The following is a 27,375-nucleotide window of genomic DNA, read 5'->3' on the forward strand; positions in this document are numbered from 1 at the left end:
GAAATGTCTAGTCCAAGTCCCAAGTTCCTCGGTGCTTGCAGCAAGTTTCCAGGTGTCTCATTGTTTATGCCCAATCTGTTTATCAAGGACGATTCGAGGACAAGGGGGGTGGCCATTCCACCGTCAAGTCACCCAAGAAGTCCTCTGTCGTGGTAATGTTCCATTGTAGTATTAGTAACCTTCTATGTTATTTGAGTGACATAATCATACACAGTGTTGTTAATATCATTTGAGCAGTTAGATAACCATATACTATGGGGTCCCCAATCAACAATTGTATGATTAGCCATAAACATTAATTTTCCTGATTTGGCCTGACATTTGTCCCAGTGAACAGGAATATATTTAAAGTTCTTGTTAGTAAACCCTTTACATAGTGTTCTTTGTTCTTTCCTTAACTCTTTCCCTAAAGTTTCAGTAGTATAAACATGGTTCATGGACAAAGAAAGGGTAGTAAATAATCCAAGCAGTGTCTGAAAGTCTTCCTTTAGAGGCAGGGTGAAAGCCTAAGTTTGTCGGCTAACATTTATGCATAATTCTGTTGGGCCCATATAAAAAGGAAGGACTTCATAACCTAGAGACATATTAATTAGTTTTTCTTCTTTTTCAGGATGAGAGGGCTCCTCCAACTTCCAAGGAGGGGGCATATGTGTTGAGTCATTAGTGGATATGATTGGTCCTATATCTGTCCATTCTATAACCTACAATAAAAAAGGGGAGTTAGGTACATAAGTCCATTAAGTGTGATCAATCAAGTCAGCCTGAGCGGGGGAAGCAAAAGCAAGCAAAGCAAGCATAGCAAAGAAAAATATTTTCAGGATTCCGAGGCATTCCCTGTTGAGAAATCAGATTTTCCGTTTGATTAGTAAGGGTTTTTATCTGTCCCCAAGTAGGGAGATCATAAGGTCGATGACATTGAGTGCGGTGTTTTTTGGAAATTTTTAAAGTCTCCATGGCTTGTATTGGAATTGCTTCCTCCTGAGGTTTTTGTTGTATCATTTCTAGTCTGAACGTTGGGGGCCCCCTTAAGTTGAATCTTCTGAAGAGGAAGTTATATGAGTTCGTTGGATCCATCTGGAGAAATAGAAGCATATCCCTTTCCCTGTAAGATTAGTTTCTTAGATTTCCATAGATTAGTTAACCTGTCTTGATATCAAATGGGCAAAGGAAGGGAGGTGTCCTTTAATGTTTCAAAATGTTTTTCTGCTTTTGTCAAAATATCTCCTTGCGGTAAGTTTTAAAAATTTAAAATAAATAAAGCTATATTAACAATAGTTATAGAAAGAAAGGAAAGCAATAATGATGAAAACATTCTTAGGAAATATTTCAGTCCAAAAGAAAAAAAAATCATCTAGAAATCTGTTTGGGACTGGTATTTGTCTGTGGTTTTGAATTAATGGGTTGATTTTCTCTTCATTCAGTATATACATTTTTCCTGATATTAAAAAAAAAAATGGGATCTGACTGTGTTTGAAGTGGTTTGTGTTATTTGGGGCAAAGGATTAGGAGCAAACATTCAAATATTTTTTCCTAAGTGAAATTATTGAAAGTTGATGCAGAACAACTTGATAAATGAAATGTTGCTCATATCCAAATATATTTGACCTTGTCCTTGGAAAAGAAATGCAGCGTGGCAGCTGTTAAATTTCTCTGTTCAGTGTGTCAAGGAAGATGATTATACTTTCAAGACAGACCTGAAAAGAAGGTGAATATTTTGCACTTTTGATATTCTTAGGAACAAATAACTAATTTGGCAAATGGTGTCCTTTTTATGTTGTTTTTGTTTTGTATTGTGAAACAGGCATTGAAGTCGATGTTATTTTGTTTTAAGAATCTTACAGACTGGAAATAGAAATAAAGCTATATTAACAGTAGTTATAGGCTTAAAAAATATATTGCGTCAGAATCTAGTAAAAAGTCAGCCCTGGATAAGGAAGATAAAAGTGTTCCTGTGTATTTTTCTTTATTTAATTTTCTATTTGTATTACAGTGTGTAATGTGTTTGTTTAATTATGTCTTGTGTTTGTGGATTATAAGGAATGTTTGTAATCTGTTTAATAGAGAATGAATGTAAAAATTGTTTGAATTGTTTAGAAATATAGGTAGGGCCATTGTCTGTTTTTATAGAATTAGGCAATTCTCATTATTGCAAAGTAAGGTAATAAGTGGGTTATAACGTTCTGTAGTTTCACCTTGGAGAGGTGTGGCCCCTATAAAAGAAGAATTTGTATTGATTGAGACATGTAAGAAGGAAGAGGAAGAAAGTTCAGGGTAATGAGTTAAATCCATTTGTCATAAAATTTTCTTTCATTTGTCATAAACCCTGTTTATATTTTTGTATTCATCATCTTATTTGCCATTTCTTATATCTTTTTATTAAAAGCATATATCTTATTTTTCTTTAGCAACTATGAAGTGTCTTATATGTTAGTATTTTTATAGATGGGTGAATGTATTTATTATATTATATATTATAATATATATTTATTTTATATAATATATATATTTATTAATAGTTTAAAATCTCTTTAGTTTTTCTGTAAGAAAAACTTTTTGTAAGAGGAAGTTAGTGTTCAGTAATTAATGTTTTAAAATCTTATTTCATTTGGAAATGACCTAGTTATTTAATAAACTTTTATTATTTAGTTTAGTACAACTCTAGAAATTTAAGTTACCCCAATCTTAAGAGATTATTTTAGATTATAATAATAGATTAAAATAATAGATTATTTTATTTAAAATATAATTATTTTAATAGAGTTTATCTAAAAGTTTTTATTTCATTTATATATTTATATATATATATATAAAGAGTTACCTTTTTGTTGGCAAATTTAGTTTACCTTAAACCTAGGCATAATAAAAGTATTACATAATGATGATTTAAAACACGTCTTAATTAGATTAGCAATTATATTTAAATTATATATTTATATTTAAATAAATATTATATTTAATATTGAATATTTTTCAGTTCATGTTAACTTGAATTTAAATAGAGCTTATTAACTTCATATTATCCAAAAACAAAGACATATAGTGAGACATAGATAATTTTAGATAGATAGGCATAGTTTTCTACTTGAAATTTAAAATATCTTTTTGTTTTATTTTTTATTTTTTTAATTTTTTAATTTAATTTAATTTTTTTTTTAATTCCACCAATTCGTTTTTGGCTGGAGTCCTAGATAGAGTGGGCTGTGTATCCCAAGGACATGATAAGAGTTAATTTTTGGTTTTTTCTTAGGCTTGTTTTTGTATCCCAGGCAGAATTGGAGCTCCAAAAAAGTATTTTAACAAGTTAACCTTTTCCTAATTGCATGTGTAAGAAGAATCGGTTTTGCAATTTCAAAAAAGAGTTTACTTTAATCAGTTTTCTCTGGAGTCTAAAGAATATCATGGCCATTCAGTGTCAAAAATATCATTTCTCCCTTTTGTAGTTACAGTATATTATTAATGATACATGCATGAGGGAATAGCTGTCATATAGGAAGTAAAGCCTTGGATGTAAAATTTTGACAAATATTAGGACTGTTAAGCATACCTTGAGGTACCATAGTCTGTTGAAATCTTTTATGAGGCCTGGTGTGATTAGGATAAGGAAGAAAGTGAATTTCTCCCGGTCTAAAGAGTGTAAAGGTATATTAAAAAAGCAATCTTGTAAATCAGTAATAATAATGTGCCAATTTTGAGGAATAGTAGTAGGTGACAGGATCCCTGGTTATAATGCATCTATAGGTTTCATAGATGCATTAACTTTTCTAAGGTCTGTTAAGAGATACCATTTGTTAGATTTCTTCTTTATAATAAAAATAGGAGAGTTCTAAGGAGAGTAAGATTCCTTGATATGTTTCAATTCTAATTGTGTGTCTATAAGTCCTTTAGTAGCCTGTAATTTATCTTTCGTAAGGGGCCATTGCTCTGTCCAAATAGGCTCGTTGTTCTTCCAAGTTATTTTAATAATTGCTTTGTTTGTTAAATGAGCAGTGGCCCCTAGGAAAAATGTGGAATGTATATCTGTGTTTGCCATTGCATAAGTAAGTCTCTTTCTCTTAGATTAAGGGGTGCATTTATCACATAAGGTCTTAATGTTGTAGGTTGGCCTTTTGGCCCTTCATATGGGTAGATCTAAACGTTTTGATAAATTTCTTGTATTTAGGTTTGAGAAATTCCTGCAATTTGGCAAGAGACCTTTTGTATAGGCCAAGATTTGGGCCATAAATGTTTGGAAATAATAGTAATACTAGATCCAGTGTCAAGGAGACCAGAAAATCTTTTATTATTAATTTTGATATTTATATTTGGTTGGGCATATTCAGATACCAATGATGTCCATAAGGATTGTTTTTGATCTGTATTGCTGAATCTGCCTGTCTGTACATTATTAGAAGAGTTAATAGAAATGTAAGGCAAAAGAAGTAATTGAGCAATTTTGTCCTCCTTTTTGAATTGCCATAGAATCTGAGATTATATCATAATTTGAATCTCTCCTTTATAATTTGAATCAATTATTCCAGGGTGAACAGTAATTCCTTTAGAAGCCAAACTAGATCGGCCAAATAAAAGATTGAAGGTTTGAGGGGGCAGGGGTCCAAGAAGTCTGGTAGGTACTCTAGAAGGGACTGCTTAAGGGTAAAGGAAAAAATCATCTAGGGCTGGTAATTAACAGTAGCATTGCCAGATGTTGAGGGTTTGAGGGAAAAGATAGAATTTGCCCCTGGTTTTTGTTGTAGGGGACCTGGGGGGTCCCCTGTTTGGAGTTCCCTGGAATAGGTTTTCCATCAATATCAAATTTAAATTTACAATCTTTGGCCCAATGCATTCCTCTCTCACAGTGAGGGCGAATTCTTGGAGGTTTTTTATTAGCCTTCTTAGGGCAGTCCCCTTTTAAATGGTCTTTATCTTCACATGTAAAGCATCCTTCATTTCCCTTTTTAAAGGCAGTAGCCATTGTTTTAGCTAGCATTTGCATCTTTTGAGTTTCTGATCCTAGATTGTGACAAGCCTTCAAATAATAATAGCCTCAGTCTCATGAATTGCAGCGATAGCTCTTTGATATTCCTGATTTGCATTCTCATAAGCAAGTAATTTCTCTAGCTGTTTCTTGGTTTCTTCTCTGATTACAGTATGGGAAATAGCAGTTTCTAATCTAGCAAAAAAATTAGCATAACTTTCACTAGGTTCCAACAAAGGAAAGACTTTTGGAGTTGCACCTGTTGGCAGAGGAGGAGCAAATGGAACAGCCGGGGCAGGGCTAGTAAGAAAATTTTGAAATATTTTATATATATATTTTTTTTAATTTTATTTTATTTTTAAACTTAACATAACTGTATTAGATTTGCCAAATATCAAAATGAATCCGCCACAGGTATACATGTGTTCCCCATCCTGAACCCTCCTCCCTCCTCCCTCCCCATTCCATCCCTCTGGGTCGTCCCAGTGCACCAGCCCCAAGCATCCAGCATCGTGCATCGAACCTGGACTGGCAACTCATTTCATACATGATATTTTACATGTTTCAATGCCATTCTCCCAAATCTTCCCACCCTCTCCCTCTCCCACAGAGTCCATAAGACTGTTCTATACATCGGTGTCTCTTTTGCTGTCTCGTACACAGGGTTATTGTTACCATCTTTCTAAATTCCATATATATGCATTAGTATACTGTATTGGTGTTTTTCTTTCTGGCTTACTTCACTCTGTATAATAGGCTCCAGTTTCATCCACCTCATTAGAACTGATTCAAATGTATTCTTTTTAATGGCTGAATAATACTCCATTGTGTATATGTACCACAGCTTTCTTATCCATTCATCTGCTGATGGACATCTAGGTTGCTTCCATGTCCTGGCTATTATAAACAGTGCTGCGATGAACATTGGGGTACTCGTGTCTCTTTCCGAAATATTTTATATTGTTCTAATTGGGCCTTTTGTAAAGTTTCATCATCTAATTCATATACATGCAATAAGTGTTCTGTCTGAGTTTTAAACAAATGGTGAAGTAAAGTAGAGAAATGATTGGGCTTTCCAGCCGTTTGACCCATATCTTAGTACTTACCGACCTCAATAGGTCCTGACCTCAATAGGTCCTGAGTCCCTCCGACCGAAATGCCACGTATACCAGAGTCCCTGTTCTGGGGCGCCACTTGTTGGGGTCCTTTAATGGACCAGGACCTGGCGGTCTGGAGGAGGCGATGATAAGAAAGTGAAAGAGAGAGAGGCTGATACTCCCTGGTTTACGCAGAAAACCAATAAAGCCCTTGACACAGGACTTGCATCTCTCACAAAGGCACCGGGCTCTGTCTTGAGGAGGGTGAAGGCACAGGGCGCCTTCTTAGAAGCCTGGGCTCCTAGGAGAGTGAGCAAGACGGGTCTCTGCACTCCAAAGAATCAGCCGAGGGGAGAGAGAGAGAGAGAGAAAGAAAGACACGGGGTCCCAAGCTCTGATGGAGCAAAGGTGCTTTAATGATTTCTCTGTGAGTATAGAAAGGCTGTGGTACAAGAAGTTTCTTTCGACAGTGCTAAAGATCAGAAAACCAAATGTACAGCACCTGTCACCACAGGAACAAGGGATTAATAATGGTCACAAGGTCAGGAGACAATCCACATCTCAAGAAAGGGGATCAAGACTAAGTAGTTTTGCCATAAAGAGAACATTTACTAAAGGAGATTCAAGCCTGTCTCACACAATGACCTCAGTTCCTGGGAGCAGCGTGCTGTTCCACTTAAAAAGAAACAAAGGACTTGTGAGAAACAGCACATAGGAATCCTCCTGTTAAACATTCCCTGACGATATAGCAAAATGACTCAATTATACATATACATGTATCTATTATTTTTCAAATTCTTTTACCATTTAGTTTGTTGCAACGTATTGAGCAGAGTTCCCTGTGCTATACAGTAGATTCTTGTTGGTTATCCATTACTCATTAGGCAGTAACAAAACACACAGTGAATGTAGTCAATCAAGGGAAAAGACTAGCAATCTGTTGTTTGGGACTTCTTGCACGTTAGGTTCTCCTGGAAGCAGACTTTGAGATGGAGGTTAGCATGCCAGAGTCTCCTAGGGAATTACCACTGTAGAAGCGAAGGAAGGGGAGATTGGCCAGAGGGAGAAGGTAGACTGAAATGCAGTCTCAACAGAGGCCTCAACAGGAGCTTTAGAGCTGAGATGACCCTTCAGGCTGTTCCAGGTTGCCTTGAGGGAACTCAGCCTTTAAACCTCTGAATCTAGTCATCATTTTGTGCAGGCTGCCCTGGGGAAGGAGATAAGAGTTGGTGGTGGTGTGGGCACCTCTCTTCAATCCAGGTGTCCACTATAGTACCCTTGGGGGGAAAAAAACATAGCTACCTTAGTGGGAGAAATATTTGTTATCAACTGCTTATTAAAATAGGGCTTCCCTGATAAGACATAGCATTCAATGATATTAACTCTAGTAATATCACTAACTTCCATTTAACAAGTGGTTATTACATGCTATTGTGTTACATGATAGACACTATTTTATTTAGTCTTACTATAACTCAGTGAGGTATGCATTGTTATTTCTAGCTGTCAATGAAGAAACTGAGGATCAGAGAGGTTAATTTACTTGCCCAGCGTCACATATGGTAGAGCTAAGATTTATGCTCAGGACTGACTCCAGTGCTATTACAGAAACCTTTACATTCTACTGGAGCACATACCATGTATTGAAATGCTGAACATTATTTTGGAAGATACCTGTCTAGGAATGCAGGTTTGCCTTTCCTATTTAATGGATGGCATCACAAACCACATTTAACAACTATGGTGAGTTGCTATGTAGATGCTAACAATGTCAAGCAAAGGGAAAATGAATAAGTCACTGCTCTGTTGACTATTAAAGTCTCTATTTCATGACAAAAGATCCTGAAGTAGTGTAATTTTGTTACAGTTGTTCTTTAGTCACTAAGTCATATCTGACTTGTTTGCAACCCCATGGACTGTAGCCCACCAGGCTCCTCTGTCTGTGGTATTTCCCAGGCAAGAATACTGGAGTGGGTTGCCATTTCCTTCTCCAGGGATCTTCCTGACCCAGGGATGGAACCTGCATCTTCTGCATTGATAGTTGGACTCTTTACTACTGAGCCACCAGGGAAGCCCAAAGTAGTGTAGTTAAACATTATAAAGCTAATAACGCCCATGGAACTCTGACCAGGAGGATACATTCATTCAGTGGCAAAACCCCATCTACTCCAAATATTTCCCAATACAATGTTTATTGACCTCATAAACAGAAGGTTAGGCCAGAATAAAAGAAGTAGCATTTTTGACACCCAAAAGAGAATGCATGTCTATTGAATATAATCATGAAAGTCTCTTCTGTTTCACAATTTTCCTCATCTTTGAGATGGAAGTTAAAATTGTCATTTACTTGTTTGTTTTCACTTCATTAGGTCTCTCTACATCAATCTCCTGGGACTCTGGGTGATCCTTGTCTGCTCAGTGCTTTGTGGGCTTGCCCTCTACTCCAGGTACCATGACTGTGATCCTTGGACAGCCAAGAAAGTGTCTGCACCAGACCAGGTCCAGTACTATGTCTTTCTTATGTGCAGTAATGACGTTCCCAAAGTTTATTAGCTGGGAGGAGACAGTGTTCATGTTCTTGTAAAGTACTAGCAAATAGGCACATTATTCATTTTTAGTTTCTATAAAGCATTTGGAAAATTTTATTTTAGCAGACATAACAAGAATGAAGAATGCTACTTCCAATATTACAATACTGAGAGATTTCCCTGGTGGTCCCGGGTGAAGGATCTGCCTCCCAATGCAGGGGACACGGGTTCTATCCCTGGTCCCGGGATGATCCCCTATGCTGCAGAGCAACTAAGCCTGGGTGCCACAACTACTGGAGCCCGTGCTCTAGAGCCCGTGCTCTAGAGCCCATGCTCTATAGCAAGAAAAGCCACTGCAATGAGAAACCTGCACACTGCGATCAGAGAGCAGCCCCCTCTCACTGCAACTAGAGAAAGCCCAAGTGCCCTAACAAAGACACGGTGCTGAAAATAAATAAATAAATAATAGAAAAATATATGGAAATACCTGGAAAAATTTTCAAGGCAGTTCATGCATTGACAAAGAAGCTGCAATATGATTGCTTAATTGGTGAAAGTGAAAGTTGCTCACTCATCTCTGACTCTTTGTGACCCCAAGGAATTGTCCAGGTCAGAATACTGGAGTGGGTAGCCTTTCCCATCTCCAGGGGATCTTCCCAACCCAGGGATCAAATCCTGGTCTCCCACATTGCAGGCAGGTTCTTTACCAGCTGAGCCGCAAGGGAAACCCAAGAATACTGGAGTGGGTAGCCTATCCCATCTTGACTGCATCTTCCTGACCCAGGAATTGAACCGGGGTCTCCTGCACTACAGGCAGATTCTTTTCCAACTGAGCTATTTGTAATCTAGTGTAATTGATATGATTACTTCATGCTAGCCTAGCCTATACCCTAATGAATGAATTGTTATAAAGTCTTGATGGCATACAGTATAATAGTCATATTCATAATATAGTGTTAGAAGCATTGTGTGTTTTTTTAAAAATCACTTACTTGTGATGATTGGTTGTTGCAGTTTCTGCAGTTATTAGAGAGAGACATACTGTGCAGTAACACAATTCTTTGAAATCAGTAATAAGACAGTAAAAAAAAACCCTAACGTGTTGTTTTCATATTAAATATCACTCACGCCATACCTGTGTAAGGATAGGTTATCCACGTCAACAAAGTCATGCATATGATGTTCTACATGTATATTTTTCTATATTAAAAAAAATCTGCATATAAGCAGACCCACACAATTCAAACTCATTTTGTCCAAGGGTCAACTGTATAAGCAGCTCTAATTACATTTTCAATCCCGAATAGTGATTGAAGTTCACAGGTATAAACTTGAGTCATTCTTACTTAAGCACAGAAGTATGTAAAAATATTTCCTTTAAATTGATTTGTTATTCCAATAAATGAGAACAGCTGCCTATTACTGAGCCTTTACTATATTCTGTGTTCTATACTAAGAACTTACATAGATGATCTAATTTAAGTTTTATAGCAACTCTGTGAGGTTAGGATTATTATTCCTATTTTACAGATGAGGAAACTGGGGCTCAGAGAAACTAAATAACAAAAGCCACATCTGTCTGAATCCAGAGCCTGTACCCTTAACTACTATTCTATTCTTTTATTTAAATGTTAGCAGGTAAAGAGTTTAGTTTTTCATATTTGGACATTTCAGTTGTGTGGAATATCTTCCTTTAGTTCTTGAATACCACAAAGTAAATGAGATGTTAATTAATTTTATTTCATAGCCAATAGTATTCAAGAGTAAATTTTGGAATTTTTCAGCTCATGCCTTACTTGGTACTGGACATTCTGCAAGATTATCCGGGACTTCCTGGACTTTTTGTGGCCTGTGCTTACAGTGGAACATTAAGGTATGAACTAGGACTCTAATAATACAAGTTTTCCCTCTTGGGATGTTTCTTTTATTATTGGATATTTGGGGGGATAAAGTTGAATTTTGGACATGGGCACAAATGGCCCTAAATAGGTAATTATTCCATGTCTCCTTTTCTGTCAGTCTGACTCTCCTCGTTGGCTGTCTGTTGTCATAAGTCTTTGCTTTTATCTTTAGTCCCGACTATCTAAAACATCATCACATACCCCATACAGTCACAGTAATGACAATCAGTCGATGGTAGGTTTTGCCGATGGTCAAAAATAAGGACCTACAGTCTTAGTTTAAAATATGAATGTAACTAAAGCATGGTCAAATGGAAAACTTAGAATAGGGATCTCCTATTACAGGCTGAATAATATATACAGTCCAAAGAATCTTATTTTGTGTTTGAGCTTATTCATTGTACTTTGTTCCTGTGTTATGCTTATTATTATCATGTACAACATATGTTAGTGAAGACCCAGCAAATTAAGATTATTAATATTTATGATGAATGTTAGTGAGGACTTATGATAGTCCTTTCTATGCATAAAGAAAAATGTGCTTTAAAGTCATTATATAGTAATACTGCATGATCTAAGAGATTCTTTCATGGATAATAAGGATTAATTGCAAAATGGAAGCAACATTAAATTATCCTTTCTCACTATTAAGCCTATGGATTTGCCTGAATCATTCTTGGGTGACAGCTTCCAGAAAGAGGATGATGTAATTATTAGAAATAATGTAGTAGGTAAAATAGATTTAAAAAAACAAAGTCCTACTATATAACACAGGAAACTGTACTCAATATCTTATAATAAACCATAATGAAAAATAATATGACAAAGAATATATATATGTATATGTATATATGGCTCAGATGGTAAAGCGTCTGTCTGCAATGCAGGAGACCCAGGTTTGATCCCTGGGTTGGGAAGATCCCCTGGAGAAGGAAATGGCAGCCCACTCCAGTATTCTTGCCTGGAAAATCCCATGGACCGCTGAGCCTGGTAGGTCACCGTCCATGGGGTCTCAAAGAGTTGAACAGGACTGAGCGACTTCACTTTCACTTTCATATACATATAATATATACATATATATACTGAATAACTTTGCTATATGCCAGAAACTACTACAACATTGTACATCAACTATACTTCAATAAAGAATTTAAAAAATAATGTAGTAGAAATCTAGTTATATTTAAGAAGTGATAATATGTTTTCTTTTTCTTATTCCTAGTTAAGGTATTATTAAAGTTTACATATACATTAAAAATTTGATTTCCCTTTACAGCACAGTGTCCTCCAGTATTAATGCCTTAGCAGCAGTAACCATGGAAGACCTAGTGAAACCTCGCTTCCCATCTCTCTCGGAAAAGTCTCTCTCTTGGATTTCACAAGGAATGAGTAAGGTTTCATTTCACAATTCCATTTTAACTCTGGGAGATCATTTTTAGAGATACCAGAAATTATTTTCCATGGAAAATAGTGTGAATGTATGCATGCATGTGACTTAATGCAGTCATGGCCATATTTGCAATCAAGATTTGGGATATACTTCAAACAATTGTCCAGTGACCACAAAGAACAATTTCAAGGGGTCCTATTTGGCTAACTTTCTTTTCTACCTTCTTCCTATCCCAAATCTATGTTAGAATTCTTAGCTACAGTTAAAAATTCAACCCCTTTCCATCAACCACAGTTTTAAGAGATATCCTTAGCTTGGAACCAAGAGTCACACTTTTTCTCTATTACCTAAGAGGGCACTGAGAATTTAAGATATATAGTCTTATGTGTATGGATTGAAGATAAAGAAACAGTGTTATGATTTTTTTTAACCAATCTTGATTGTTCTATCTGCATGTGTAGGCTGTCCAGGAGATAGTCAATAAAATTGTATGAGGAATGCTCAACTTTATTCAATATGAATTCTCAAATTCATAGATTGTAGGATCTTCAGTTCAGTTCAGTACAGTTGCTCAGTCATGTCTGACTCTTTGCGACCCCATGAATTGCAGCACGCCAGGCCTCCCTGTCCATCACCAACTCCCGGAGTTCACTCAAACTCACATCCATTGAGTCAGTGATGCCATCCAGCCATCTCATCCTCTGTTGTCCCCTTCTCCTCCCGCTCCCAATCCCTCCCAGCATCAGGGTCTTTTCCAATGAGTCAACTCTTCGCATGAGGTGGCCAAAGTATTGGAGTTTCAGCTTTAGCACAAGTCCTTCCAATGAACACTCAGGACTGATCTCCTTCAGAATGGACTAGTTGGATCTCCTTGCAGCCCAAGGAACTCTCAAGAGTCTTCTCCAGCACCACAGTTCAAAAGCATCAATTCTTCAGTGCTCAGCTTTCTTCACAGTCCAACTCTCACATCCATACATGACCATTGGAAAAACCATAGCCTTGACTAGGTGGACCTTTGTTGGCAAAGTAATGTCTCTGCTTTTAAATATGCTATCTAGGTTGGTCATAACTTTCCTTTCAAGGAGTAAGCATCTTTTAATTTCATGGCTGCAATCACCATCTGCAGTGATTTTGGAGCCCCCAAAAATAAAGTCTGACACTGTTTCCCCATCTATTTCCCATGAAGTAATGGGACCAGATGTCATGATCTTAGTTTTCTGAATGTTGAGCTTTAAGCCAACTTTTTCACTCTCCTCTTTCACTTTCATCAAGAGGCTTTTTAGTTCCTCTTCACTTTCTGCCATAAGGGTGGTGTCATCTGCATATCTGAGGTTATTGATATTTCTCCTGGCAATCTTGATTCCAGCTTGTGTTTCTTCCAGTCCAGCGTTTCTCATGATGTACTCTGCATATAAGTTAAATAAACAGGGTGACAATATACAGCCTTGACGAACTCCTTTTCCTATTTGGAACCAGTCTGTTGTTCCATGTCCAGTTCTAACTGTTGCTTCCTGACGTGCATACAGATTTCTCAAGAGGCAGATCAGGTGGTCTGGGATTCCCATCTCTTTCAAAATGGAAAGATATTTAACCTCAATTGCTAAATGTCCCAGATGCAGTATTTGACTCAGAGAAACCTAGCTCGTGCACTTCTTCATTTTCATTTGGGTATACTTGTTTCAGGATGAATGGCTAACAAATTTGTTTTTTAAAAAAGAATCTTTAACCTCAACTTAATAGCACTAGTAGACTGTCAAAGAAATAGTAAATAATATTCTGTTTTATACCACAATTCTGTATGTAATTGCCATAACTGTAGCCTGGAATACATACTTAATTTATATTCTTCAGTGTCCCCTAAATTTAAATAGCATTAAATTATTTTATTATGTACCTGATTTTAATCTAGAGCACAATTTTTTTAAAAATGATGTAATGCTTCCTTGAAGGATATTTAGATGGGCTCATTATGGGGTTGTTGAAGCTGTGTGGTTTAGTAGAAAAAATAGAAGCTTTTGAAGCCAGATAGACTTGCTGGCCTCATCAAATTGCTTCACTAATTTACTGTTAGCCTCGAGCAAGGGCTTCCCAGATGGCTTGGTGGTAAAGAACTTGCCTGCAGTGCAGGAGATGTGGGTTCAATCACTGGTTTGGGAAAAATCCCTTGGGGAAGGAAATGGCAACTTACTCCAGTATTCTTGCCTAGGAAATTCCATGAATAGAGGAGCCTGGCAACAGAGGAGCCTGACAGGCTGTAGTCCATGGGGTTGCAAAAGAGTAGGATATGACTTAGTATCTGTGCAACAACAAAGCCTTGAGCAAACCCAGTTGAGCCTCTGTTTCTTTATATGGAAAATGAAAACAAAAATTATTCACTTTGTAGGTACTGTGAGAGTTAGAGATAATCCATGTAAAACAAGAGGTACTAGCTGATACTCAAGGAATGATGTTGATGATGATTAATAACAAATGGACTCCACTAGTGTAGATGAAGCTTTCATTCATTTTGAAGGGTTGAATATAATCATTATGTTGAGGTATGTAATATGGCAAATGACTTGAATGTTTCCGATAATTTGAGTAGAAAAAACCCACAATGATGATCATTCATGAGCTACCAAGTAGAGAAGAATTTAGTATGTTGGAAATACTATTTATATTAGGACTTAGAGACATGGAAAATCATTGCAATAAAGCTCTTTTAAAAAAAAATTAATGTAAAGTTTTCCATTCAGGCACAATGAGATTATTTACTCACTTTGCTTAACAAAGGTGTGAGTGCTTTTGTAAGTAAGATAGAAATAACGGAAGGAATGCACTAATTTTTTTATGAACAAATTTCTCATTCATTTTATTTTTTATATTTTGAAGTTTATATGTGGGAAATTATATTAATGGATTTCAGGTGAGTTTTGTTGAATGGAAATCTTTAAAAATAAAAATGGGGGGTGGAATTTTCTTATGTGTGTTAGTTGCTCAGTTGTGTCCAGGTCTTTGCAGCCCCATGGACTATAGCCTATAAGGCTCCTCTGTTCTTGGGATCTCCCAGGCAAGAATACCGGAGTAGGTTGCCATTCCCTTATCCAGAGTTTTCCTAAAGCAGTTTCAAAAGTAAAATGTGTAGTTAGAGAAAACCTGGAAAATACTGAAAGCCAAAAGACAAAAAAAATTCCATAAACTGACCACCAGTGATAGCTTGAGAATTTCTATAAAGAAGTTTTGGGGAAAGAGTTTGGTAGAAGGGAAAACTATAATACTTATCTTCAAGTTGCCTTTCTTTGCTTTTGTTTAACAGGAAAGGTTTGTGAATATTGATGATTATAAGAAGGCTAAAGATCCTAATAGCACCCCACTCCAGTACTCTTGCCTGGAAAATCCCATGGACAGAGGAGCCTGGTAGGCTGCAGTCCATGGGGTCGCGAAGAGTCGGACACGACTGAGCGACTTCACTTTCACTTTTCACTTTCATGCATTGGAGAAGGAAATGGCAACCCACTCCAGTGTTCTTGCCTGGAGAATCCCAGGGACAGGGGAGCCTGGTGGGCTGCCGTCTACTGGGTTGCACAGAGTCTGACACGACTGAAGCGACTTAGCAGCAGCAGCAGCAAAGGTCCTAAAATACTCTGGTGCGGATTTCCACTTCCCAGGAGAAATGAACACTTAAAGTCAGAAGACTTTCTGATGTTTATTACTCCCTTGCCCCATCAGAGCAGTGCGTCCTGTTTTTGCCAAACTGAAAAGAGACCTGAGCTTTCCTTTACAAACAAATGTTTATGGAGGATTAGATTAGTAACACAATGGTTTTTAGTTTTAAAATACCTATATTTAATTTTAGGGATTCTTTACTTATATAACCTAACGTAATAAATCCTGGGACATGATATCAGTGTTTTCTTTCCTCTTTGCACACTGCTGATGCTGTAGAAAAATAGCCCATTGCCTTTTTACCTGACTCTGAGGTAGGTGGCCATTCTTCATTATAGTCACGTTACACACTTTGAATCAAAGTATGGTAGTTTATTCTATTGAGAATTCTAATCCTCTGAGTGGATTTTGCAATGGCTTTTATGTCATCCATATAGGTGTGCTGTTTGGGGCCCTGTGTATTGGCATGGCTGCACTGGCTTCACTAATGGGAGCCTTGTTGCAGGTAAGAGCTAATCCTCAAAGGTTTAAGTCATAATCACTAAATTCTTTTTTTTTTTTAAGTTGATGTGATCATCCTTCTAGATTTCTCTCTTTATATATCTACCCATAGACATACCAAGGAACAGATATGACTAAAGTCTTTAAAATTTTTTTTAATTAAAATTTCCATTTTGAGAAAATCATAGGTTTACATGTAATAGTAAAAAATAATACAGAGAGACTCCACATATCCTTTAGCCAGTTTCCTCAATGGTGAGAGACTTAGGTTACTTTTCCCTGTGGATGTCCAGTTGTACCACTTGTAAAAACTATCTTTCTTCCATTGATTGCCTTTGTACCTATGTGAAAAATCAATGGAGCATATTTGTATGGGTCTATTTTTGGTTTCTTTGTTCTATTCCATTGATCTGTGTGTATATCCATTTGCCAAGATCACACAGTCTTGATTACTATCATGTTGTAATAAATCTTGAATCCAGATTTACTGACTCCTTCCACTTTATTGTTATTTTTCAAAATTGTTTTAGCTATTTTAGCTCCTTTGCCTTCCTATATAAAGTTTAGAATAATCTTCTCTTCATATATATATATATATATATATATATAAACCCTGCTTAGATTTTGATAATATTGCCTTAAACCTATATAACAACTCGGGAACATTTTTACCACGTTGAATCTTTTAATCCATAAATGTAGTATGTCTCTTCATTTATTTAGATTGTCCCTAAGTTTTTCCACCACCAACTGTGTAATTTTTATAAGTCCCATTTATATTTGATTAGATTTATACCTAAGTATTTCATTTTTTGAGTAATTTAAATGATATTGTATTTTTAATGTTGGTGTCCATGTGTTTGTTAATGTATAAGAGATATAATTGATTTTTGTATATTTGTCTATATCATATGACCTTGTTGAGTTTACTTATTAGTTTCAGGGATTTTCTTCAACTTCAGATAGGGACAGTTTCATATTTTCTCTTCCAATCTGCGCATGTACCTTTTGTTTCCCTATTGCCTCAATTTGTTATTATTATTATTATATTATTCCTGTGGCTTCAGTTTACACATCATGTTGAATAAGTGTAGGAGAGTGAACACCATTGCCTTGTTGCCCAGTCTGAAGGAACAAAGTGAAAGTGAAAGTTGCTCGGTCGTGTCCTACTCTTTGCGACCTCATGGACTATACAGTCCATGGAATTCTCTAGGCCAGAATACTGGCGTGGGTAGCCTTTCCTTTCTCTAGGGGGTCTTCCTAACCCAGGGATTGAACCCAGGTCTCCTGCATTGCGGGCAAATTCTTTACCAGCTGAGCCACAAGGGAAGTCCCTGAATGAGGAAAACATTTAGTAATTCATTCTTGAGTACATTAGCTGTAGGAGTTTTGTATATCCCCTTTACCAAATTAAGGAAATTCCCCTTTACTCCTATTTTCCTGAGAGTTTTTATCATGAATGAGTGTTGAATTTTGTCAGATGATTTTTAAGTGTCATTTGATATAACAATATGATTTTCTTCTTTAGTCCTTTGACATGGTATATTATCCAGTTGATTTTCAAATGTTGATCCAGCCTTGCATTTCTGGAATAAATTTCATTTGGTCATAGCATATAGTTATTTTTATATGTTGCTGAATTCTATTTGATGATATTTTATTAAGAATTTTTACATCTATATTCATGAGAGGTACTGATCTGTAGTAATATTTTTTTGTAATGTCATTGTCTGGATTTGGTATTAGGTTCATACCAGCTTCATAAAATAAACTGGAAAGAATTCTCTCCTTTTTTCTGGAAGAGATTGTGCAAAACTGGTGTTAATTCTTTGTTTGGTATAATGCTGTTTGGTATAATACTCTAGTGAAACCATCTGCTCTTGGGGGTTTCTTTTTGGGGGAATTTAAAATTATGAATTCAGTTTCCTTAGTAGTTATAGCTATTCAAATTACCTGCTTCATATTGGATGAATTATAAAATGGATCAAGGATTTGATCCATAGTATTCCCTTATTATGGTTTTGATATCTGCAGAGTTTGTAGTGTTAGCTCTTGTTTTATTCTTCACATTGGTAATTTTATCTTTTATCTGTTTTTTAGTCTTGCTAGAGCTTTGTCAATTTTTATTGATATTTTCAAAGAATTAGCTTCTTGTTTCACTGATTTTTCCATATTGTTTTTCTGTTTTAAATCATTGCTTTTTGTTCTTATCTTCATTATTTTCTTCCTTCTGCTTACTTTGGATTTTGTTCTTGAGGTAGGACCTTAGATGATTGATTTCAGAATTTTATTTATAATTTATGCACTAATTGCTAAAATATTCCCTCTCAGCACTTCTAGCTGTGTCCCACAACTTTTCATATTTTGTATTTATATTTTAAAATTTCCTTTGATATGTCCTTTTGCCCCATGGATTGTTTAAAAGTATGTTACTTAGTTTCTAAGTGTTTGGAGATTTTCCTGTTATCTTTCTGCTATTGATTTCTAGTTTCATTCCAAGGTGGTCATTCTGAACACATTCTGTATGATTTTAATTCTTTAAAATTTGCTGAAGTCTGTTTTATAGCCCAGGATATAGTATTTTGGTATCTGTTACAGGGGAACAAGAAAGGAATGTGTTCTCTGCTATTGTAAAGTATATATTCTACAAGTGTCAATTATTAATAGATCTTCTCATTGGTGGTTCTGAGTTCTTCTGTATCCTTCTGATTTTCTGCTTAGCACTCTTTAACTGTTTAAGTCTTATTTTTCCTTCAAGTTTCAACTTAAACATTATTTTCTGAAAAGGCTCTTTCTGTTACCTGGATAGGTTTGAGTTCCCCTCTATTATGTTCCCAGAGTACCTCATATTTCTCTTGTAATACCCATTATAATACTTTATTGCAGTCATTTATTTAGTGTCTGTTTTACTAAATAGGTTAAAATTTCATGAAGGTGAGGATTATGTCATTGTTCTTTGATACTATACCAAATATCTGGTACAGTTCCTAAGACAAAGTAGATATTTTATACATTCAGGTTGAATGTAACTATTTATGTATTGGTTCATAAATATCTACTTACCTGATCACCCCCAAGTAGTCCATGGAATTTCCATGGCCACCTGGGTCCGACTCTGGGAATCTGGGACCTCAGCATGACCCAGAAACTTGAAGGTTAATGCTAGGCATAACAAGTCCTCCAGACTCCTGCTTCAGGCCTAAGATTTGGTTCCTTTCTGGTTGGTTGTTGCTTAGTGTATACCAGCTGTTAAAATAGTATACTCTCATTCTGATTATATGAATGAATGGATGATTTAGGTCTAGAAACTCTAACCTTATCTGGTATACCTAAGCTATAACCAACGAAACTCCTGTTAGTATGCTTTCCTTCATAGTCTGAATTATTATTTAGAGCTCTTATTATGATTGATTTCCCCTTTTCCCCCCTTTTTCATATACCAGCTCTGGCCTGAGTATAGGTAATGAGATATTCTAGGAGAGTCATCATGACTTTAAGACAGCTCTTCCTTGCTTCATCTCTAACCAAGGTCTTATTTCCTGAGACAAGTATTTGGTGGGGAGACTATTCCTTGTATCTCTAGAACTGGCTCTAGGTCACACTGTCACGGTGACCACCACATGTGCCAAGTGACTTTTCACATTTTTCAGTGACGTCTACCTTCCTTCCAACTGGACTCTGGTTCAAGAGACATTGTGAAATGATTCCTTAGGACCATATTCCGAGTCCATATTCTCCTTGAACACTAGTTCTTCTCTGCCATCATATCATCACTCCTTCCCTAGTCCACTAGGTAGAGCTCTTTTCTTGTTTTTTTGTTTGTTTGTTTGTTTGTTTTGTTGTTGTTGTTGTTTGTTTTTGAACCCAGAGCTGCAGTCTATACCCTCTAAAATTTTTTTGACTGACATTTTTTCTTTAATGTATTAATTCTGTTCCATCTGTCCCTTTTACTCTGTGAACAAACCAGTGGGTCCCTGATTCTTCTTTGATGGTTCTATTCACTCTCAAGAATTAGCTGTCTGAATATTGTGAACATATATCTCTTGAATGTTTCAGCTATTTGCACTTTTGCATTCTTCACACTGTAAACTTTTTTCACTATCATGATTTTGGCATCTGTCCATCAAAGCAAAGGTTGCAGTTAGCCAATCAGGTTAAAACTTTCTACATGATTTGACCAATCTTTTTTTTTTCTTTTTGAAATCATATTTTTCATTCTAGTTCTATCCTTAGGAAATCAAGGATAGCTTTGGGTTTTGTTGCCATCTCTGGTCACTTAGTAGTACTTATCCACAATCTTGTTTTGCAGAGCATTTTGAGACTACCAAAGCACAAAGGAGTGATGTGATTATTAACATCTACAAGAACAATGCTAGGAGGAGTAGTGTCCCTCTTGCCTCATAATTCTCTGTCCTCTTTATAGTTTGCTTCTTTTATTGAGGATACATAATGAACAGATAGAACCTGAGCCTGAGATGCAGAAGCTTCCAGGTTCTAATTATCTCTTTGTCAATGGCAAGGCTGCCATGATTTTCAGGAGTCTTGAGTTTAAATCCTCATCGCAATGAAATTACTTTTAAATGTTTTAACTTTGGATTTCCGATTGCTGATTGATGATTTCTTATTAATTTTGTAGGCAGCACTCAGCATATTTGGCATGCTTGGTGGGCCACTTATGGGCTTGTTTTCTTTGGGGATTTTGGTTCCCTTTGCCAACTCAATTGTAAGTATAAAAGATGAATATATGTAAAGTCTACTTTTCCAACTTCAGTAGAATTTCTACAATTTTTCTCAACTACAGAGTTATGGTTCCTCTGATACCTGTCATTAGTGGCTTATCTTGATGACTTAAGTTATTTGTATTGACTTTGCTGGGACACACAACGAATGTACTATGCACTGGGACCCTGCATGTGTGAAACTAAATGGAAACTGCCAGAACGATATATATTGTGACTGCTGCTAAGTTGCTTCAGTCGTGTCCAGCTCTGTGCGACCCCATAGACGGCAGCCCACCAGGCTCCCCCGTCCCTGGAATTCCAGGCAAGAGCACCGGAGTGGGTTGCCATTTCCTTCTCCAATGCATGAAAGTGAAAAGTGAAAGTGAAGTCGCTCAGTCGTGTCCGACTCCTAGCGACCCCATGGACTGCAGCCCACCAGGCTCCTCTGTCCATGGGATTTTCCAGGCATGAGTACTGGAGTGGGGTGCCATTATCTCCTCCGATATTGTGACTATCACATAATTATAGAAAAACATAATTATAACTAAAATATAATATTGTTGTTTAGTCACTATGTTGTGCCTGATTCTTTGTGACCTCATGCACTGTAACCTACCAGGCTCCTCTGTCCATGGGGTTTTCTAGGCAAGAATACTGGAGTGGTGGTGGTGGTAGTTAGGTCACCAAGTTGTGTCTGACTCTTGCGACCCCATGGACTGTAGCATGCCAGGCTCCTCTGTCCATGGGATTTTCCAGGCAAGAATACTGGAGTGGGTTGCCATTTCCTTCTCCAGGGGATCTTCCCAACTGAGGAATCAAACCGAGGTCTCCTGCATTGCAGGCAGATTCTTTACTGACTGAGCTATGAGGGAAGCCCATTTCCTTCTTCAGGGCATCTTCTTGACCCAGGGATTGAGCTTGTGTCTCCTGCATTGGCAGGCAGATTCTTTACCATTGAGCCACTGGGGAAGCCCAAAATATAATATTAAAGAGTATCATAAAGCACAGCTAAAGGATATATATTATGAAATAATGCATAATATGATATATAATATAATACAATATATTATGAATATTGGGCTTCCCAAGTGGTGCTCAAGGTAAAGAACCTGCCTTCCAATACAAGAGATGTAAGAGATGCAGGTTTGATCCCTACGTTGGGAAGATCCCCTGGAGGAGGGCACAAAAACTCACGCCAGTATTCTTGTCTAGAGAATTCCAAGGACAGAAGAGCCTGGCAGGCTACAATCCCTAGGGTCTCACAGAGTCAGACATGACTGAAGCAACTTAGCATGCACATTATGAATATTATATTATATAACTAAAGAACAACATTTTGCTTTCATTTATTTTTTACCCTTCATTAAAATTAATCATTAAGATTTAAAGGAGATTTACAGGCTTGGATATAAAAGATTTCAGGGCAGTAGAGCCAAGGATACCTGTGAATAGCCAGGTACAGTAAAGATAAGCAATAAGATAAATTCTTTGCCACTTTGGTCAGAAATTATTCTCCTGATATTTAAAGATGTAGCTCCAACAACGTGCTTCTGTTCCCAAAGGGGTGATCATAATTTAGAATTGAGTTCAGAAAGAAGTAATAGCTCTGTTCTTCTATATAGACATATCTGTGCTTTGAGGTGTACTAAGTTTTGTTTAGAATAAATGAAATTGAAATAATTTCTCTGAAAGTCAGGAAGAACACTACTAATTTAGTCCAGCTACAAAGCTGAAGTTTAGGAAAAGCTTATAATGTATATGTGGTTGTTTCAGACAGATGGAGAATAACTGTAGAACTTTATACTTAGAATTCCATTTTCCTCATGAGGCATTAGGAATTGGTAAGGCAGATACAAATAAGGGCTATTATCATTGTTATTATTGTTAATAATAATTCTCAATGAAGTGTCATATGAAATGCTAGCTTAGTAGAAATGAATCACAAAGAAAGAGGGCAGTTCATGTCCACCTCAAAATGTTGAAGTTTCGATGAGATTCTTTGCGAAATGCAAGTGGTTGGTTGAGTGCCTGAAATATTAAAAGAAGATTGACTTTTGATTTTTGACATTTATTGCCACCATGAGTTGCCTCCAGAAATGCTATAGCTGACTAGGTCCAACCTGTCCTTAGCAGAGGAAGTAAGATACTGCTATTTCTGTTGTAATAATCTGATTATTATTCTTAAAGTGAGGGGAGAAATTTCACCACAGAGAAAGGGGCTTTCCAGCAAGATTTGCTTTCTACTGCATCATTTGGAACTAGGGCTTAAATCATTCAAGGACTGACTGGCTATCAAAAACTGTTCGATTACTGGTGAAAGGTAGGAGCAGGGTAACCCAAGTCTTTCAAAGATTGTGAAACCAAATGTCTTTAGAGAGGACATTTCCACTTATCTCTGGAAGTACTTGGCTTGGTTATATGTACCGTTGCAGTCATTTGTGAAAACACCTTGCTATTTTCCAGTATTCTTGCCTGGAGAATCCCAGGGACAGAGGAGCCCAGTGGGCTGCCGTCTGTGGGGTCGCACAGAGTCGGACACGACTGAAGCGACTTAGCAGCAGCAGCAGCATTGTCCCCTAATTTACTTATCATGCATGTTGCTAAGTAAAGGAATAAATTTTGTGGATGCTTTCTTCTTCATAGCCTGTTGCTCATGCATGCGTGTGTGCTAAGTCACTTCAGTCTTGTCTGACTCTTTACGACCCTAGAGACTGTAGCCCACCAGGCTCCTCTGTCCATGGGATTCTCCAGGCAAGACTACTGGAGTGGGTTGGTGTTCCCTCCTCTAGGGGATCTTCCCAACCTAGGGATCGAACCTGAGTCTCTTAGGTCTCCTGCATTGGCAGGGAGGTTCTTTACTACTAGTGCGACCTGGGAAGCCCCTGTTGCTCATATGATATGCCATTTTTTTTGTAAATTAAGTAAAAGTGGAGGGAAAAGTTGGCTTGAAGTCAACTGCATATCTGTCTGTTGTGGTCACTGGGTGTAAAGAGATGAAGAGACCAGAACAGAGGGCTGGCCATGGAGACAGAGTGGAAGGCATGGAATTATGAGATATGTAAAGAAAAATGAAGAGGAATTGGTGATTGGCAAGATAGAGATATAAAATAGGGGTTGGGGGCTCCAGAGACAAGGGCTCTGGGCTGAGGGACCTGGGACCCATGCTGCCCTTGGCAAGAGGCAGGGAGCTTGCAAGGGAGAAGAGTTTTAGGAAGGAAGCTGGTAAATTTGACTTGGACCATGTTGAGCTTAAGCTCCTAATGTTAACTTCTATTTCAAAGCAAACTGTATTATTTGTTTTGAAAAACACTTCTGTTTTGCAGGGAGCACTTGGGGGTCTGCTGGCTGGATTTGCCGTTTCTTTGTGGGTCGGAATTGGAGCTCAGCTTTATCCCCCACTTCCTGAGAGAATGATGCCATTAAGACTTGAAACCTATGGCTGTAACAGCACATACAATGGAACAAATTGGATGACAACCACAGAAATGCCATTTTCTACCAGTGCTTCTCAAGTACACAATATTGAAAGGTAATGAATTGAGCTTTGTAATGTCATATTTTAAAAAATGAATGTGACAGATAGAAAACCTCTGTTGCTCTTTGTCTTGCCTGCAGTGCTGTGATTTTGCCTAATTCTGAAATGAGGAGAGTGCATGTGGCTTTCTGGCTACTATATTTTGTTCAGAAATAGCACACAAAAAAAGCCATATTTTCTTAATTTCAATAAAAACTTCCACTTCAACTACAGATGCAGAGAAGACTTGAATAGTAACAAAAAATTCTACTATGTGTAAATGCTGACAAATATTAGTTCCACTTGAATGAAAAGTTGTCTTTGTCCACTGAAAAACCTTTAAAATGAAAAGCAAAATTATAAAAGACACATTGCATATATAGCCTTTGAAGTATAACTTTTACCAACTAGAAGCTGCAATTCGTTGAAATACATTGGATGATTGCTATTTGTTCAGTTTTAAATATTCCAGATCTTTAGAGCATTGGCAATGAGTTGCAGCTGTGATCTTCCTGTTAGAGTTTTCAGTTATGCAGTACATTTTTGAGCTTCTGGCTACTGATGTCATCTGATTTAATGAAATAATGTAGACTTTTGGTTGGAGAAGGAAATGGCAACTCACTCCAGTATTCTTCCCTGGGAAATTCCATGGACAGAGGAGCCTGGTGGGCTATAGTCCATGGGATCACAAAGAGTCAGATATGACTGAGCGAGTTTCACTTAGTGACTAAACAGCAACAGACCTTTTGGTACATCACTGTTAAACTGTACAGTGGATGTGAGAGCAAGACTACCCTTAGTGGGTATGTACATCTTCAGCTTTAAAGCACAAAACCCATGGATGCATTCAAGGAATGCAAAGATGAGGGTACTTCCCCTAAAGTATTGCCCCAGTACCAGCTTGCCTGAATGAAGCCACTAGAGAATCATTTCTTTTGAGACAAAACATGGCATCTCCCTCTTAAAATGGGACACACTCCTGGGAGAAGGAATGTGACCATACATACAAACATTATTGGTGATTCAGAGGGAATTCAGCTATGAGAATACTTGTGTGGGAGTCAGGGCTGGTAATCTGCATGGGTAAAGAGAAAAGGTAGTTCTAGGGCCTGAGGCATGTGTGGGGGAAGGTTTGACTAGATGGGGATGCTATGGCAATAGGGGCACAGAAATACAGGGCATATTCTGGATAAGAATGAATGCATTTATGGGGTGGAGCTCAGAAAGTCATTAGAGAGAAGGGAGAAGTGATGAATTAGTTAAGGGAGAAGTGATTAAGGGTAAATTGGAGGATGTTGAAGTTGTGCTTTTCATTTCACAATTTTTCTTAGTGTTTGTCCTAATTATGTAGATGTATCTTTTAATTTAAAGGCAGATTGGTTATTTGGATTTCCAAAATACATAAATGAGCTGAGATTTACTATGTGCCTGGTACCATAATAATCACTGTTCTATGTTAGCTTATTTATAAAATAGCTCAGCTAATAAATCAGAATTTTTTGAGTATGAACTAAGTACCCACAAGAATGATTATAAGCAAAGTTGAAATGTAAATTAGCACAGACTTCAGGGATGCACTAATACTTGAAGAATGCAGAAGTTGGCTAGAAGAGAAGGTCTGGAAAGTTATTCTTGTCACAGAAAATGACCCAAACGGAAGTTGGACAAGAGAATAAACAAGTAACACATTGTGAAAAGTAGTATTCACAGTCTATCATGACAACCAGAAGGAGGAGGAGCCTAATGATTCCTGAGTGAACGATTCTAGAGGAGTGTAACATGAGTGAAATAATCAGGTGAACAAGATCAGACAGGGGGAAAAAAGGAAGAAGGAGTGTATGTTGCAGAATGAAGGCAACATATGCAAATCAGGAAGGCCTGAAGCCACATGGTGTCTTAGGACATCATGCACAGTTCAGGATGACTAGAGTTCAAGGGGAGTGAACACACAGCCAAAGGTGAAGTAGGCTACTCTCATTGCCTACATATTAGGTTTCGATTACTCAGATTCAGTTTTTACTTTTTAAGTTCCCAATACTTAATGGGTACATAACTTGCATTTCCCTTATGATTAATGAAGTTTGATACCTTTTTACATGTCTACTGGGCATTTGTATGAGGTGGCTGGATGGCATTACCAACTCGATGGACATGAGTTTGAGTGAACTCCAAGAGTTGGTGATGGACAGTGAGGCCTGGCGTGCTGCAGTTCATGGGGTCGCAAAGAGTCGGACACGACTGAGCGACTGAACTGAACTGAACTGGGCATTTGTATAACTACTTTTATGAACTTCTGTGACTTTATTGAAATCTTTTGTCCATTTTAAAATGAGTTCTCTGTTTTTATTTATTTAAGTTTTCTTGATAAATTCTAGATAAAAGATAAGTTTTGAAAATATTTTTCTCCCACTCTGTGGCTTACCTTTTTACTCTATGGATGGAGGAGCCTGGTAGGCTGCAGTCCATGGGGTCACTAAGAGTGGGACACGACTGAGCGACTTCACTTTCACTTTTCACTTTCATGCATTGGAGGAGGAAATGGCAACCCACTCCAGTGTTCTTGCCTGGAGAATCCCAGGGACGGGGGAGCCTGGTGGGCTGTCATCTCTGGGGTCGCACAGAGTCGGACATGACTGAAGCGACTTAGCAGCAGCAGCAGCAGCAGTGATGCTTTTGGAGAAGGCAATGGCACCCCACTCCAGTACTGTTGCCCGGAAAATCCCATGGATGGAGGAGCCTGGTAGGCTGCAGTCCGTGGGGTTGCTAAGAGTCAGATACGACTGAGCGACTTCACTTTCACTTTCCACTTTCATGCATTGGAGAAGGAAATGGCAACCCACTCCAGTGTTCTTGCCTGGAGAATCCCATGGACGGAGAAGCCTGGTAGGCTGCAGTCCATGGGGTCGCACAGCCGGACACGACTGAAGCGACTTAGCAGCAGCAGTGATGCTTTTTAGTGGTCAGAATTCCTTAATTTTAATTGAGTTCAACTTATCAGTCTCTTCCTATATGGTTAGTCTTTTGTGAGTCCCGTTTAAGAAATCTTTGCCTACCTTGAGGTCATAAAGATATTCCTCTAATTTTTTTATTTAAAAGCTTTCTTGTGCACCATTTCCATTTGTGA

At 37.4% G+C, this 27,375-nt stretch overlaps 1 protein-coding gene across 3 annotated transcripts in view; it reads left to right on the forward strand.

Annotated features, from left to right (window-relative positions):
- Nucleotides 1–27,375, forward strand: part of SLC5A8 (solute carrier family 5 member 8) — a 135,210-nt gene that overhangs the window by 101,133 nt on the left and 6,702 nt on the right. For all 3 annotated transcript variants that reach the window (XM_025283642.3, XM_025283643.3, XM_006043582.4), the window contains 6 exons: nt 8,421–8,550; nt 10,364–10,452; nt 11,757–11,869; nt 15,953–16,020; nt 20,653–20,739; nt 24,061–24,266. In XM_025283642.3, the coding sequence (XP_025139427.3) occupies nt 8,421–8,550; nt 10,364–10,452; nt 11,757–11,869; nt 15,953–16,020; nt 20,653–20,739; nt 24,061–24,266 (693 nt within the window). The remainder of the gene's footprint in view (nt 1–8,420; nt 8,551–10,363; nt 10,453–11,756; nt 11,870–15,952; nt 16,021–20,652; nt 20,740–24,060; nt 24,267–27,375) is intronic.

This window comes from Bubalus bubalis, chromosome 4 (assembly GCF_019923935.1).
Source record: "Bubalus bubalis isolate 160015118507 breed Murrah chromosome 4, NDDB_SH_1, whole genome shotgun sequence".
NCBI classification, from domain to species: Eukaryota; Metazoa; Chordata; class Mammalia; order Artiodactyla; family Bovidae; genus Bubalus; species Bubalus bubalis.